The sequence below is a fragment of the Pan troglodytes genome, chromosome 13 (genome assembly GCF_028858775.2).
Source record: "Pan troglodytes isolate AG18354 chromosome 13, NHGRI_mPanTro3-v2.0_pri, whole genome shotgun sequence".
NCBI lineage: Eukaryota > Metazoa > Chordata > Mammalia > Primates > Hominidae > Pan > Pan troglodytes.
The window spans coordinates 108,765,054-108,782,501 of record NC_072411.2 but is presented as its reverse complement, the minus strand read 5'-3'; the positions used below and the strand labels follow the sequence as shown (position 1 = coordinate 108,782,501).

The 17,448-nt window shown below is 35.7% G+C and overlaps 1 protein-coding gene across 3 annotated transcripts in view; it reads right to left on the bottom strand.

Annotated features, from left to right (window-relative positions):
- The window catches only part of ADAM23 (ADAM metallopeptidase domain 23), a 177,591-nt gene that overhangs the window by 68,737 nt on the left and 91,406 nt on the right, over window positions 1–17,448 (bottom strand). For all 3 annotated transcript variants that reach the window (XM_009444104.5, XM_516049.8, XM_009444105.5), the window contains exons 5-9: window positions 9,800–9,882; window positions 8,611–8,674; window positions 4,497–4,569; window positions 3,641–3,714; window positions 1,836–1,901 (exon numbers count right to left, since the gene is read on the bottom strand). In XM_009444104.5, coding sequence (XP_009442379.1) covers window positions 1,836–1,901; window positions 3,641–3,714; window positions 4,497–4,569; window positions 8,611–8,674; window positions 9,800–9,882 — 360 coding nt within the window. The remainder of the gene's footprint in view (window positions 1–1,835; window positions 1,902–3,640; window positions 3,715–4,496; window positions 4,570–8,610; window positions 8,675–9,799; window positions 9,883–17,448) is intronic.

Below are 17,448 nucleotides of genomic sequence, written 5' to 3'. Positions count from 1 at the left end.
ATATATTATGGTAGAACAAGAGATTTGGAATTGCAAGTAAAGGTTTGAGAACAGATTCTATAGATTAACAGCTATTTGAGAATGCACTTTGTGCATTCAAAGACATTGAATATATCTTAATTATTATTTGCACTACTCTAAAAGTATTTATATAATGGATGTTGAAAAAAGCTTAGGCTTCAAAAGCCATAATTTCACAACATGCCACAATGCTTAAGATTGAGAATCAGCTGGGAAAAAAAATCTCAATGTTCCAATAAACAAAAATAATTCAGATAAAAAAACTATCTTGGGGTTTCAAGCAAATTAAAGTCCTTCAGAAACTCCTATTTTAGCCTTTACTGTCTAAAATGACTGCCTACACATCTGGCTTTCCTTTCCACCAAAAAGGACCTCTCTTAAATTATATGTGTTCTGATAAATTTTGCTTCTTACTAACATCTCAAGCAATATATTTAAAGGCAACTGGAACAGAAAATAAATGTGCATACAAAAGTAAGAGGTATTCTATTGATATTCAACACAATTAAACTGATAGTTAATGGAAAACATCCATTAAAGTAGAAACTTAAAAGTTTAAATATAAATTAAGTCACTATTTTTTTAAATTTCTAGTTTCAAGGCATTCTCTGAGTAGGGCCAGGTAATTAGAATTTCACATCATTTTAGCATGAAGCACAACCTTATCATATCATGTACTAATCTAATTTTGGTTTCCTTAAAGTAAAACAAAGACTTAAAGATAATTCCAAAGCAATTTCAATTTTTGTTCCAATCTTTCATAAGTTTGTCACCAATACCTGATTTCTATGCATTTTTTAAAAGATTCTCATCTATATAAAGTCTTTTCAGAAGTGCAACTTTGTTTTGATAAAACAAGTACTCTTTGCCTTAGAGTTTACAACTTTTAAAGTTCAATCACATAACTACAACAGAGATTACAATTGGCCTAAACAGTCTGGGGAGTGTGGCAGTGGTTGCTGGAGCCAGCTCCCATCAGATCCCGAGAGCCAGCTAGATACATCCTCTCCTAACTCCGCATCAGTGATCTCACTTTGATAGCTTGAAATCAGCTATGGTGGCAATATTTACACCACAGATATCAGCAAACATTATAAATCAAGAGAGCTAGGTATTAAAATTTACCAGCACACCACTAGTATTGGGTGTACTAGTATATAGCCTACTGACCAAGACTCTTCTGGGCTTCAGGCAAGTAATTTTATAAAGGAAATGGTTAAGTATAGTTAACGGAGTTTCTATTGTATCTTCAAGAGGGGAAAATGAGGAACAATGAATGTTTTTCATATATCTTTTAAGTGTTACTGAAATGACATATTCAATCACATTTTACTGCCACAGAAGTTAACACGAGATTATTCATCTTTCCAATATTTAAAGACGATAAGTCATCAAAGATATTCACTTTAGATAAACCTTTATTTTATATGTTTGCCTCCTACAATTGTATCTACCATAAGCATAATTAACTAGCAAGAAAAAATAACATATTAGCAGGACAAAAGCATGGAATAAAATTAGAAAGCAGTGACCAAATACATAGATGAAGAAAAGTAGAGAATAAGAATTTTAAATGAAGACAAAAGATGCCAGATAGCTAAATCTATTAATTATAATTATTAAATGTAAGGAAAGTTTAGAGTTGTGAAAATTCTATAAAACTCAGAGTCTCCAAACACCAACAGATAAATCAAGTCACTTAATATGTCTGAATATCTTGGGGTTAGTAAGTAAAAAATAATGATTATAAAGTAAAATGTATTCTTTCTTAAGTAAGCTATCTGTTCTAAAACCCACTGACTCTATATTCTTACCGTTTTGTGATCATTAACAATCATAAGTTCCAAATATTTCATTTCTTCAAATATACCACGTGATGGCTACGGAAAATAAAAATATATGGTCAGAATGGTGATTGACATAAAATCTCTCTAGTGCTCACTGTTAAGTTGTAGATAAGACTTTGAATTTCAGAACAACTCTCTGCTGCCTACTTTATAAACACCTTAGAAGAAAGTTGGTCAGGCAAATTTTAAAAAGTGATCATAAAATATGGGTACATATTCAAGTATTTAGAAAATAACTGTATTTTATTATTATTAAGGTACTTACTTATCAACATAGAAAACAGTCCATGTTGTTGTATATGGTTTTTATATGTAAAAATATTCTAGAGAAAAATTATAGCATAATTATGTTAAAATAAATAAATCTCAATTTCACATTAAAATGTGATAAAATATTCATATTTACTTAAAACGTCAATGAAAATCTATGTAAAACTCATTTAATAAGAATAGCATAAGTTATAATTACTTCCAGATATATCTGATACAGATATCAATGTAGTTAAATAGAAACATTAACTCACTCGAGTGAAATTCTAAAAATAATACGCTAATTCTTAACCGCTCAATTTCTCAAAGGAACAAATATTGGCAATTATTACAGTCTAAAGTCTTCTAAATTAACTAGATAATCCTTTAAGAGTAAGTATTTTAGCCTTCATTTGGACTTTTATTTCTTTTTCATAGTTGGAAAATTATAACAGTGGCTCTTTTTTCTTTATGTACATAGTCATTGATCACTTTATATTTGATGAGGTGGACTGTAGGGAAAGAACAGTAGCCATTGTAAAACGTATTATTACCAACCACATCTTTATGAATGAGCTAAAAGAGATCTAATAATAATTTATATAATATATAATAAATGTATCCATAATTATCATAAGAGTTTCATAAAAGGGAGGAAAATTTAAACTGGAACTAAGTTTTTGATGGCTGGTGGTCTATTTTTTTCACAAAAAAATACACTCAGCAAAACATTATCTAAAATGTGCAATTTCTACTATAGTTACTCATTAAGTTATCTAGTAAATTACCATGTAATGTATAAGCTGTGGAATTAATTCTCAGTTACATAGCATTCACCATGTAATTACTAAACAGTCCCCATCATTACAGCTTTCTATCCTATTATGAAAAGACCAGAAACATAATTTCAATTACAAAGCCCCTATACGTTTATCAATACATGTGAAGTATATAACAGTAGTTGATTATACAATTATATGATTTTTATTTAGAAACTGTTATATTGCTAATAGTCAAATAAATTCATTGTGTTCTGAAAAACACATACAGCTTTAAAGTTTGGTGTAACAGAGTTTTTAATCTGAAAGTAATATAAATAAGTATGATTAGCCAACATTTCAAAACCTAACTCCTCTCTCTAGATTTTTTATTAACAGAAATGTTTTATATGACGCTATATAAGCCATATAGAAAGAAAAGTCTGCTGTACTTTAAATAGAAAATAAAATGCACTGCAATTATCATCAGAAAACACGTAGAAAACAGAGCTAAAACAACACGTTCTTTAGATGACGTTAGGGTTCAGAGACTACCGTAATCAGTTTGAATCACTAACAGAAAGAGATCAATAAAAAGCAGTGTGTTAAGGCTCAAATCATAGGGTTTTTTGTTTATTGTTTTCATTTTTAAACAACAGTCCCCAAAATCTGAACTGTTTTAGGTACACTTAGATAATGTGGGGTGATAGGCACATGACTTCATTGAGTAAAATAGGCCCACCCAAGGCTCAATGCCACACTCACATTCACTGCTCTCTTCCTTCTTTTCAACCACTGTAATTCAGAGAGAAAGGGCCACTGGTCACCTCTTTCCATAGCTGCAGAAAGGAAAAATTAGTATCAAAATTTTATGCTTATTTCAATGGGAGTATGTTTTAAAATATTACATGAAGAAACAGTGGCACTGATAATATATGTCAAACTAAGGTGAAAAAAAAGCACACTGATCGTTATATATTTCACACTCTCATGACCACAAAGATAGTTCAAATGTAATTTTGTCCCAAACATCAAGAAAACATAATGTTCAAGATTCATTAGAAGATGCATATTTGATATACAACCACTTGACAATATCTGAAAATTTGACAGAGTTCTACTATGTCTAATTCATTTTAGCATTCAAAATAATGTATGGCATTAGCTTTTGCATAAATTATTAAAGACTTTTAGCAGTAATATACAGAAATAAAATCACATGCCCCAACAATCAAAAAGAAGCTTCTTCCAACATTAGCACACTTAAGATGTGTCTGGAGCAGAGCATGAGAGGGAGGCAATCCAAGCTGGCTCAAGAGCAGCAAACTGCCAGGAAAATTTCAGGATGAACCTCACTGTAAATCACTGTACTAAATTTGGCCACACTTTCTGGTTCCCAAGGCAGCTTTACTCAAAGTCTTCATGTTTTAGTCTTTGCATTGGAAATGACTCTCCATGCCTCTTTACACGAGAGCCACCACTCATTCCAGTGCTGATCCACGATGTTCACCCCAGATATCAGACCAATTCCACTTCCAACAAGCCTGCATATCTACTGAGCTCCACCAGGTAAAAGCTCATACTACATAAAATATAATCGCTATTTTTAGTTAAAACTTACTGAGATTCTTCATTTGCTTAGAATACTGTCCTGCCAAGGTTTTCTGGATTATATGTGGTCGACCTGTGCTTTTCTGAAACAAAACAATTGTAGGCAATTTAGAAAGCAAGATGTGAACAAGCCTCTATGAAACAGTGTTGGAACTTTCTCTAATGTCCTTCCTAAAATGGGAATATTTACATGTCAGTTTTTTAGCTATCAAAAGTGAAAAGTATATGTCTTATTGAAATCTTAATTTTAAATAAAAGAGTATCATCTAATTGCCCCAGTTTAGATAAAAACATAGTGTTACTGGTTACTCTTAAATCTTAGCTTTCTTTAAAGCTATAAATGGGAAATTCACAAGAAACACAAAAAGTCAATAAACATGTAAAAACATGCCGAATGCTTTCATATTCCTTCAACATGCATTTTTTTAATGAAGCACCAACTTTTGCCATAAAACTGATGAAGTTTTAAAAATTACGATATCCATAGTTAATTACCATTGTAAGGCCAAAAGCACTCTCACACCTTGCTGGCGAGAGGAAATTGGTGGCATAGTGTGAGAGAGAAATTTAGTAAGGTATATCAACAAACGTGAAAACATTTACATTTTTTGCCCTAGAAATTATGCTTTTAGGAATGTCTATTACCATTATTCTTATTCCTATTAGCTTCCATTACTGAGTGCATAGTATGTATCAGGTACTGTTAATGTACACATTATTTAATTTAGTCCTGACAAAGACGCCATATAGTGCATGGTTTATCCCTATTTTACAAATGAAGATATTGAGGCTCAGGGAGATACATCATTGTCTTAAAATTATCTTATAAAATAATGATCCAATCTATTTTTAAAAATATATGGGACTATGTCATTGAAAACTGGAAGAACATATTCTGAAACATGACAAGAAGTTATCTCTGGGGGACAGGATAATGGAAAATTACTATTTAAGTATTTGTTTTGCTTTTCCAAATTTCCTATATTAGTTTTATAATCAGAAAAAGTTATAAAAAAGAAACTTCTTAATAGGTTACATAAAACTTATAACAGTTTTGCTATTCATTTATTACTTGAGAGATAACATGAATTCTCATTAGAAATATCCCATGCATATTACTTGACTTATCGCAAAGCATACTAAAATCAATAATATCTAACAACAAACATCAAAATATCTAAAATTAATTACAGTAAAAATCGACTAAAGTTTAAAGCACTATTCCTTTCCTCTACCCATAGTGTGGATGAGGACAAATCATTACATAACCAAAAGGTAGGCAACAGGAAGGAAGGCAAAGAGAAGGCAATTTGCATGTAACAATCAGGCCCTGAATAATATGATCACAAGTAAACAATGCAAAACCAATGCTTTAAACATTATAACAATAGTTTATATTTATAAATCCTTATGACAGTTTAATAGACATTGTCACCTACATTTATTAATTCATCAAATCTACAAAATTGCCCTACTATGAATGCATTAAAAAATTATCTCATTTTATACATTTAAAAAACTCTAAGGCTTAAATAGTTATTATTTGGGAATCTGTGTTTTGTTCTTTGTGGATTTTGTTAGGGTACCAGGGCCATTAATCAAAGCCAGAAATCAAAGTCAGAGTTTTTGCTGAATGAGTCGAATAATTTTGCTGTACACAGATGATCTTTCCTTACTGGAGTGAGATAAATAACATTTTACTTAATCAAAATGTCTTTATCTAAGTGGGCTGTCTTCATTACCTGATAATTTTTATAGTTACTAGTTGAAAATGACAGAGGTTTATTCAAACACCAACCCTTTAAAACTTTTCTGCATCAACTTTGAAATTTACCCCATATTCATACATACATCGCCATAACCAAGACAACAAAAGTTTGTCTGTTCAGCTTTTATTATCAGTAGCCTATCTAACTGTTAGCTGTTTCAAAATTAATTAATTAATTTATTTATTTATTGAGATGGAGTCTCGCTCTGTCGCCCAGGCTGGAGTGCAAAGGTGCAATCTTGGCTCGCTGTAACCTCTGCCTCCCAGGTTCAAGCGATTCTTCTGCCTCAGCCTCCCCACTAGCTGGGATTACAGGCTCCCGTCACCACGCCCAGCTAATTTTTGTATTTTTAGTGGAGACAGGGTTTCACCATATTGGCTGGGCTGGTCTCAAACTCCTGACCTCGTGATCTGCCCACCTCAGCCTCCCAAAGTGCTAGGATTATAGGCGTGAGCTACCACGCCCAGCCCAATTTTATCTAAATTTGAAATCCCTAAAGATAAAAAATGTTTTCTGTTCCCCATCAAATAACTGCAATAATCTAACTCTATCACTCACAAAATATTATTTTCCCGCTACAGTTCTTTTCACTGATCTGACTTCTGTACTGTTACCTCTCAGTGCCTTAATCTCCTCCCATTCTCCCCCTTGTTCACTCCTCTCCAACCCTGTCAGGTTCCTCAAAGCTCCTCGAACACCCTAGGCACACTCCTGCCTCAAGGCCTTTGTATTTGCTCATCTTCTAGAATGTTCTTCCAGCTCTCTAATTTCCTTAAGTGCTTCATTCACCACTTGTCTTCTCTTGGTGGACTTCCCGAAACTGTGTATGTATAAAAAATTTAACTCCATCCTGGCTAACAGGGTGAAATCCCGTCTCTACTAAAAATACAAAAAATTAGCTGGGTGCGGTGGCGGGCACCTGTAGTCCCAGCTACTTGGGAGGCTGAGGCAGGAGAATGGCGTGAACCCAGCAGGCGGAGCTTGCAGTGAGCCGAGATAGTGCCACTGCACTCCAGCCTGGGCGAAAGAGCGAGACTATCTCAAAAAAAAAAAAAAAAAAATTTAACTCTCCACTCTCCTGGCTTCACTTTTTCTCCTTACCATGTATCACTATCTAACATACCACAGGTAATTACTTATTCATTCTGTGTATCCCTATCTGCCTCTGTAGACTATAAGCCCCATTTGGCTCAATCTCTGTCTATTTTGTCACCAAAGTATCCCCAGAACCTAAAATAATACCCAGCTTGTAGTAAGCCCTCAATACAATATTTACTGAATATATGTCAAATTTTAAATTTGATTGCATTCTATTAGCAAGCAACACTATTAGAGCATGTGATTTCTTGTCTAAATCACTGGTTTGTGCATGACTCTAAATATTATTTTCTTCCCTATCTGTAAAGAAAACTAAGTATTCTATAATATAATCATAGTTCAGCCCACAGATTTCCCCACTAAAGATTTTCAGGTTCATAAAAGTCAAGTACATTCTTATAGTCACACAATTGTCTAAAGATGACAGTAAGAATGAAAGCCTTTTTTTTTCTAATTTCAATAGGTTTTTGGGGAACAGGTGGTGTTGGGTTACATGAATAAGTTCTTTAGTGGTGATTTCTGAGATTTAGGTGCACCCATCACCCAAGTAGTGTACACTGTACCCAATGTGTTTTATCACTCACCACCTTCCACTTTCCCGAGCCTCCAAAGTCCAATGTATCATTCTTATGCCTTTGCGTCCTCATAGCTTAGCTTCCACATATGAATGAGAACATACAATGTTTGGTTTTCCACTCCTGAGTTACTTCACTTATAGTAATGGTCTCCAATTCCATCCAGGTTGCTGTGAATGCCATTATTTCATTCCTTTTTATGGCTGAGTAGTATTCCATGGTGCGTGTGCATGTGTGTGTGTGTGTGTATCACATTTTATTTATCTACTTGCTGATTGATGGACATTTAGGCTGGTTCCATATTTCTGCAATTGCAAATTGTGCTGCTATAAATGTGTGTGTGCAAGTATCTTTTTCGTATAATGACTTCTATGAAAGCTAGTTTAAAGTAAGGAGGCTGGCTAATACAAAACAAAATATCCTCTCTGCTCTTTTCATAGACTGGGAAGGACTAGGATTTGCTTCAGAAAACCTATGTTTGATGTCTTTTACTATCCTTTACGGGTACGTGGGCCTGGCATGTGCAACTTAAAACTTCAAAACTCAGGGTACTACTCTAAGTTTGAAATAAGTTAACATGTACAAAGGCACTTTGAAATCTACACTCTTTTCTCTTTTCTTCTCAAAGACAAAGTTGCTGGAGGAGTAGAATGCCATCAGGCAACTGATGGCATAGACTCACCTCATCATGAACCAGCTCTAGTGGCTCTATCATATACACGAAGGTATCATCTTCAAACATGCCACTAGCACAAAAGAAACCACACAAAGGAGGGAATAAACAAACACAGGAAATGGCAAGAAATAGCAAGTGAGCTTCATTATCGTGTCTTCAAAATAAAGAGTATAACTGAACAAATCCCTTTACACTGTCACAAATTTAATTCATATATCTGCATGGAGTCCCAGTGTGGCCCCAGCACTCTATTAGGCAGCATGGAGGCTATAAAAATTATAAAAGTATACATCAAATGCATGCGAATTATACCTGATAAAACTGATGTTTGAAATTCAACAGACAGATTAGAAAATTACTCTGGGATAGGACTATTCACTCAGTGGCAGTCTCTAAAGTAATTATTCCAGAACCATGTACAACTATACAAATTTCTAATTATGCAAATTCAATATCATCTGTAAGAAAACAGATTCTTTATATATGAGAATAATCTAAAACCATCTGGTTCTGAAGAAGCAAACAGTGGTATCTTTATGCTTATAAATTCTGAACTGCCATCAAGCAGTATGACTCTATGTCATACAAATTACATTTAATTTTCAGGGACATAAGGTTTTTTATAAAAGGGCAAAAAGTTTCAAGATTCTTTGTCATCACATGGCCGAAACTAAGTCTTTATATGAGGTGCTACTGTGTCCAGGTCTAAAAGGTGCCAACACATGGTTTTGTTAGAGCCCACCCCTAGGTCAATGTGCGAACCCCTCTCTTTGTCACCCCACCCTTGCCTGGCTAACTCCAAACTCCAACTTACTGTTAGGTCTAAGTTTCTTAGATCTAAGGCCTACCGACTCTCAAGTCTAGCTGTAGGTCTAACTGATATGTCCTCTGGAATATGCCGCTGGGAAACCTTCCTGGACTAGGTTTTGCCACTCCACAAGCATCTGTCCTTCCCCTTTACAGCTCTTAACACAATGGTGATTAAACATTCATCTATGTAATCATTTGGTTAATCTCTGAATCTCCTGCAAACACTAAGTGTTCAAGAGGACAGGGACATTGCCCTCCTTGTGCACCACTCCATATGCAGTCCCTAACACAGCACTGGCACGGAAGAGTCACTAAAATATATATATCCATAAAAGGGAAACTGGAAAGGGTCAATGAATAAAATGCCAATGAGATTCTCACTTACTGAAGTCCATTGCAGGTTGACAGAGCCACCTTGGAGTCTTTGACGCCTCTGATGCTTCCATGGTAGTAACAGTGCTCTCCACCCTGGAAAGCAGGTTTCATTGATTGGTTGTATTTTATGCATTATGATTAATTCTTTGGGTGCTTCCATAAAGCAAAAAGAAATGCAAGGATGGGCATATATGTGCACTGTATTAATAACCCTAGAAACTCCTCCTATATAAAGTTGCAAATAAGACTAGGCAATTTTTCAACTTTTTTATAACAAGCATGTGTGTGTTAAATTGAATGAAGGAGAAAAGGCTTTAAAAAACAATGACACCAAGGTAATTAATAAAACATACATTTCTTAAGTATGTATTGTAGGAGTACAGGTACTTTTCAGATGTTGTTATAGAATAGGGACTTCCACTTGACTGAAGAGAGACTCCAAAAGTTTGTTTATAATCATTTTTGATGGAAAATTATACAATATCTTATTTGTTTTCTTACCTTTAAAAATTAACTTTAAAAACATTTTAGAAGCAATATATGAATGTAGTTTTCAAAGTCAAATAATAACTACAAGTTTTATTTTTAAAAAAACACAGCAGTTTCCTTTGTCCCTCTTTCCCCTCCACCTCCAAGGCAACCATTTTTAATGTTTTAAGCTGTTTCTTCTGGTGTTTGGCTATATATTTTTGAATGTTTATACTTTTATGTTCTGACTAATTCCATTTTAGAAATTATCTACCTAATATAGGATCTCAAAAACCTCTCTCACCCCCAGTACATTCTAATTCATATCACCAGTTTTAGTTAAATCTATATTCATTGTTTATGTGTACACAAATATTGTTCACAGCTCTGCCACTATAATTATTGTATTTTCTTTCTTGCTCCATTTTTATTTATTTATTTATTTTTAGAATTTTTGCTCCTTTGTTGTACTGGGTACTCTGTGACACTTTTATTTTTATTTTTTTCCTGGAGACGGGGTCTTACCCTGTTGCCCAGGCTGGAGTGCAATGGCGTGATCTCAGCTCACTACAACCTCCGCCTCCCGGGTTCAAGAGATTCTCCTGCCTCAGCCTCCTGCTGTGACATCTTTTAATCAAGAAAACTATGCACTTCAGTTCTGGGCAGCTTTTTAAAATAAATAATAATAAATTTTTATTATTTATAAAAATAATATTTATAAATAATATTTATAAAAGAATTTTATAATAATAAAAATAATAATTTTTATTGTTTATAAAATATAGCTGAGAATTCTCTCCTATCCATTTTTTTCCATACATGAGCTCCTACCAGACTAGGGAAGTCCCCGACTTCCTATCTGCTTATCTGGCTCCACAGGGCAGGCAGTGAATTGGGGACTTAACCGCTCTACATCTACTTTCAACCAATTTTTCTTTTTTCAGATGCTTTTATTTCTGCCTTTCTGGGATAAGTGACATAAGTTGACTTGTTTCTTCTTGGTTTCCCCCCATACGAACTTAGCAGAGCATGAAAAGCTCAAAGCTAAGAGTCACCCCTCATCCACTTTCCATCTCCTGAAATTTTATGGCTACATCTCACCTGCTTGTTTTCTCTTCTCCTGTCTTTGTATTGGTGGGTTCATATCCTTTTTTATCCCCTAACTGTTATTTAGGTGGGTTATCGGGAGAAAACAGAGATAAATATATATTTATACAGTCAGGGATTGGTTCTAGAACTCCTACATATTTCCCAAATCTGCACATACTCAAGTCTCACAGTCGGCCCTGTGGAAACCACATATATGGAAAGTCAGCCCTCTATATGCACAGGTTTTGCATCCCACAAATACTGTGTTTGGTTGAAAAAAGTCTACATATAAGTGGACCCGTGCAGTTCAAGGACAACTGTGTGTGTGTGTGTGTGTGTGTGTGTGTGTGTGTGTGTGTGTGTGTACAGTGAAGGGCTGCTTTTCTTTTCTTTTCTTTTTTAAAGACAGTCTCACTCTGTCGCCCAGGCTGGAGTGCAGTGGCATGATCTCAGCTCACTGCAACCTCTACCTCCCAGGTTCAAGCAATTCTTGTGCTTCAGCCTCCTGAGTAGCTGGGATTACAGGCATGCACCATCGTGCCTGGCCTTGAATCACTGTATTTTTTTAAACTTAAATGAGACTTCAGGCAACATCCAATCTCTGATGTTTATCATCATAAGAAAGTTTTAATAGCTAAATTGTGTAGTTATATTAAGCATTATAAACAATTTGGTAGCTTCCAATTTAGTATTAGTACTAGCAGTATTAGAGGATTTTCTGATTTTTTTATTACTAAATTAATACCAAGTTTTTAAAGAGTACTATGGAAAAATATTATTTGGTAACACTTCAGACCACTGCAAAGTAAGATCTTGAGTTATCTCATATAAAATAAATCCTGAGAGAGAAAGAGCAATCCATCTTGGGTGCCAAGCATAACAGAAGTGGGCCAGTACAGGAAGCCCACTTCTAAAGGGCACTGGCAATCATGACTTTGGACAGTCAGCTCCAGGGGTGCCTTCCACCCAGGGATCTGGCCATCTTCAACAACCATTACCTCACAGTGACTGCTGTCTCCATGTACCCATATGGGGACAGAAACAAAGTGCAAAAGGCTCTTCTAAAAATAACAAAAAGACAAACTGATTCCCACATCTTCAGGTTCTCAAGTCCATGTTTCTTTCTCCAGTTAGGAAGACCTCAGACAATTAAAGAGGGCTGGCCCTGACCACCTAGGAGTGGGTCACAGACCTGTGACTTGGCAAATGGCAGCAGGGACAACCAAAAAGGGCTCGATTCAGCCCATGACACAAGTCTCTGTGCACCCATACAGACATCAGCATTTTCGGATCCAAAACTGTCAGTTAATTAAATTCAACAGAAATGGAGCATCTGATAAGTGGAAGTTATTGGCTAGTCACAGGAAATTAAAAATCCTAGTATGCTCCCTACCTTTCTCAGCCTGCTACTTGCACATAGCTGAACACTCCACAAGCCATATCATGCTCAAATAATAACTCTGCTCCCCAAGGTTTCCAAGCTCAGAATCCCACTGGAACCTACCAGGCTTCCTCTTCATATACTGACACATTGAAGCCATGTCCATCTTTTAAAATACTTCCTAATCAGAAATGGCTGGGGATAATAACTTTGTGACTCTAGTGATAACAACTTGTAGGGGAAAAAAATATCCAGTTCTCTGGTATTACTAATCTAATAACAGGAACTGGACAGGCATCATGGCTCATGCCTGTAATCCTAGCACTTTGGGAGGCCAAGGAGGGAGGATTGCTTAAGCCCAGGAGGAGTTTGAGACCAGCCTGGGCAATGTAGAAAGACCCTGCCTCTATAAAAATAATAATGATAATAATAATAATAGTAATAATAACAGGAACTGTTTGATTCTACTCATTTTAGTGGAAATAGAACCAATAGTTTTAATTTGGTTTTTAAAAGCACCCCACCTTTGTGTCTGTTTAATTATTCCATCTGCATGGTAAAGTTCCATCAGCCAGTTCTTTACTGCTTATGAAACTCCCAAAAACCTGGACATTGATAGTGACCATACACTGATATTTTCAATCTATTCCTGCAGGTCTGAATAAACATTTGAAAAGAAACTACACAGTCCTTAACTAGAAAATGTGCATATTATGATATCTAGGTTCTGAATATAATAATAAAAACTACTGACACTATACTCAAATGATTATTCTATATACATATCTTTAAATTCTTCAAGCTTATCAACTACTAGGATATGCTAAACTATTTTAAAAATCAGTGAGCTGATAACAAATGAGAAATAGAAAAAGATATCTATAATGGGACATGTATACCTGATTTTGAGTACTGCAGAATAAGGAAATAAAAAACAATAATTTTGGAGACTTGGGGAACTTGAGACCCCCAACACACAAATTATTAAATAATTTGTTTAATTATTTACCTTCATTAAATTTAATGGGGAAAATGTTCTTGCAGTAGTTTAATAAAGTATTAGAACAGTTTGGCTGTACCAATGCTACGTAAATTTTTAATAGTTCACATAAATTATACTATTCAAACTTAAAATAGCTTTGTGAGGACTAGTGTCATCTGCTATCTTGATTTCTTGGGGCATTTTTTAACCCCGTGCTCCTTTCATATTCTATAATGTACTCCGAATGTTGCCAGGAAGGTCAATATTTTGAATGATTAATAATAATTTCAACTTTATACTCAAAATTCAAATAACTGATAATCCTGGATCTAATTTAAGTGATTTAGTGTGGATAGTTCTGTTTTCCTTGTTATTGCTTAAATTATTATTTATGCAGTGGTAAGAAACTTTTTAAAAAACTGGCTATTAATTCAAAGACTAGGGAAAAAATTCTAGTGTACACACAAGTAAAAGAGTCATTTTTAGTATAGGAGTGGAAATACAAACTTTAAGTTATCTCTGGTTAGAAACAATACAAACACGAATTTTTAAACCCAATTATGGCAAGCTGAGAGGCAGTAAAAAAGAAGAGAAAATAGATTTAAAAAATAGTCTGAAAACTTCATTAAAATATTACTAAAAGAAGAGGGAATGAGAAAAATAAAGGAAAGGAAGCAGAAAGAAGTGGGGGAAACACTCAGAAAAGGGAAGACAGGCAGACCCGTGTGTCTGAAAATACCCTGACTCCAATACAGCACCTCGGCCAGACTCTGACTGACTTCTGCAGGGCCCACCCTCCCTTACTCATACACTGGACAGGGTCTTCAGAACACGCACTCCTCCAATCTCCTCCACTCTGCATCAACCCTACCTCCCAGCCAGGAGCCACGCGCACAGAGACCTACTCCACCTGATCACAATCCATGCTCTCCTGCTGCCAAAAACCCTTCACTCTTAGAAGCGAGCTTGGGCTGAGCTGTGATGATGATTTGATAAGGAAAGCACAAAGAACATTCTAAAAGGGTGATGTGGTTATACTGATAAAGAAAAGAATAAAGGTGAGAAGAGAACACAGGACCCACAAGGGCAGGGATCTTTATCTGTTTGGTTCACTGATACATATCTAGTACCTAGAACAGGAACTATGACCTCAAAAAGGTCACAGTACAAGGTAAATCAATATTTTTTCTGCTTTTTTGTTTTTTAAAAGTTGTATATATCAGGCCAGGCACAGTGGCTCATGCCTGTAATCCCAGCACTTTGGGAGGCTGAGGTGGGTGGATCACTTGAGGTCAGGAGTTCGAGACCAGCCTGGCCAACACGGTGACACCCCGTCTCTACTAAAAATACGAAAATTAGCCAAGCGTGGTGGCACGTGCCTGTAATCCCAGCTACTCGGGAGGCTGAGACAGGAGAATCTCTTGAACCCAGGAAACAGAGGTTGCAGTGAGCTAAGATTGCACCACTGCACTCCAGCCTGAACAACAGAGTGAGACACTGTCTCAAAAAAAAAAAGTTGTGTATATCTAAAATATACAACATGATATTTTGATATACATAGTGAAATTATTACTATAGTCAATCAAATTAACATGTCTTATTTCTACCTCACAGTTACGTTTTGTTTAAGCGTGTGGCGTGACCACCTAAAATCTACTCTCTTAGCAAATTCCCATCATACAATATGACTGACCATAGCCCTCATGCTATCCATTCCATCTTTAGACTTAGAGCCTATATAACTGCAACTTTGTACCATCTGACCTACATCTCTCCAACCCACCACCCCACTCCCACCCCTCCACCTCCTGCCCCTGGTAACCACTGTTCTATTAGGTTGGTGCAAAAGTATTTGTGGTTTTTGACATTACTTTCAATGGCGAACACCGCAATTGCTTTTGCACCAACATAAATACATATTCGACTTTTTTAGATTCTACACATAAGTGAGGTCACAGAATATTTTTCTTTCTGTGTCTGGCTTATTTCAACACACACACACACACAAACACACACGCAATGGAATGGCATTCGGCCTTAAAAAAGGAGATCCTGGCATTTGCCAAATATGGGTAGACCTAAAGGACATTATGCTATACAGTAAAACCATATTTGTTTAATGAATGAACAGGAATGGCTTATTCATGAGCATATGTGACAAGACCAATCCTAAAGGATTCTTGTTTGATGAAGAGGGTGGGTAAATAAACTCTTATTCCCCACCTGGGTTTTTTATTGTTGTTGTTATTTAGATATAATTCAGAAATCATAAAGTTTACCTTTTTAAGTATAAAATTCAGTGTTTTTCTTCGCATATTCACAGAGTTGTATAACTATCCCCACTATGTAGTTCCAGAATAGTCTCATCACCTCAGAAAAAAGTCCTGTAACCATTAGCAATCAGTTTCCATTTCTCCTCCCCTCCACTCCACCAGGCCCTGGCAATCATGAACCTACTTTCAGTTCCTATGAATTTGCCTATTCTGGACATGTCAAATAAACAGAATCGTATCATATGTGCCCCTTCGTGTATGGCTTATTTTACTTAGCATAATGTTTACAAGATTTATCTTTTGGTGTAGTATGTATCAGTGCTTCATTTCTTTTATGACTGAATAGTAATTCCACTATATGGATATGCCATATTTCCCTTATTCCTTCATCAATTGAAGGACATTTAGGGTGTTTCCACCTTTTGGCTACTATGAATAATGTTATGAACATTTATGTACAAGTTTCTTTGTGGACATATGTATTTAATTCACTTGAGTATATGCCTAGGAGTAGAACTGCTGGGTGATATGGTAACTCTTTGTTGAACTTTTTGAGGAACTGCCAAACTGTTCTGCCAAGCAGCCACACAACATTTTACATTCCCACAAGCTATGTATGAGGGTTCCAATCTCTCCACAATCTCGACAGCACTTGTTATTGTCCATCATTTTCATTATAGCCATCCTCATGGGTATGAATTGGTGCCCACCCAGGTTTAAAACTAAATGACAGAGTGACATAGAATTGAAACATCAAAATGTCACCTTCATTTATTGTAGAGCTATACTGGAGGAGAGGATTAGTTAAGAATCTAATAGGCCTGCTAATGCTGCACCCAGGAGTTAGCTAGCCTTACCCACCCAGGCAGAGACAATGTGGGACAACCTAACCCCAGCCACATACACACATGTGGGTGGCCACAGTACAATTCAGAGAAGAGAAAGGTGGAGAGAATGTACTCTTCTTGTAGGAAGGTAGATCCTACAAAAAAAAGAAAAAAAAAGGGAGGGAGGAACTGGCTGCACAGACATACTTTCCCAGCAGCCAAGCCGCTCTTCCTTCCCTGAGCAAGAATGAGCAACGGAATAGGAAGACGCCAGGGTGAGGAAATAGACCTAGGAAAAGAAGCCTTCCCCACCTAATAATGATAGTAATAAGGTAGAGGGAAGTTGGGATGGAGGCACTTCATCTATTTATTCATCATGACTGCTGACGTAAGCAGAAGAGAAATCAAAGTATTAGTAAGCACTTACAAATATGTATTAGCAGCTCACCAAAAAGGACTTAATAGAAATATGTTAATTTTGAAAAGTACTTTCATAGTGTTATGTTGATGCTTATTATTTTATAAGAACTGAAATGCTAAAAATTAACTTATTTAAATAGGCTCATCAGCAAAGTTGGTCAACAAATATATAGTACTTGAAACATGCTAAGAGGGTGGATCTTAAATGCTCTCACTACA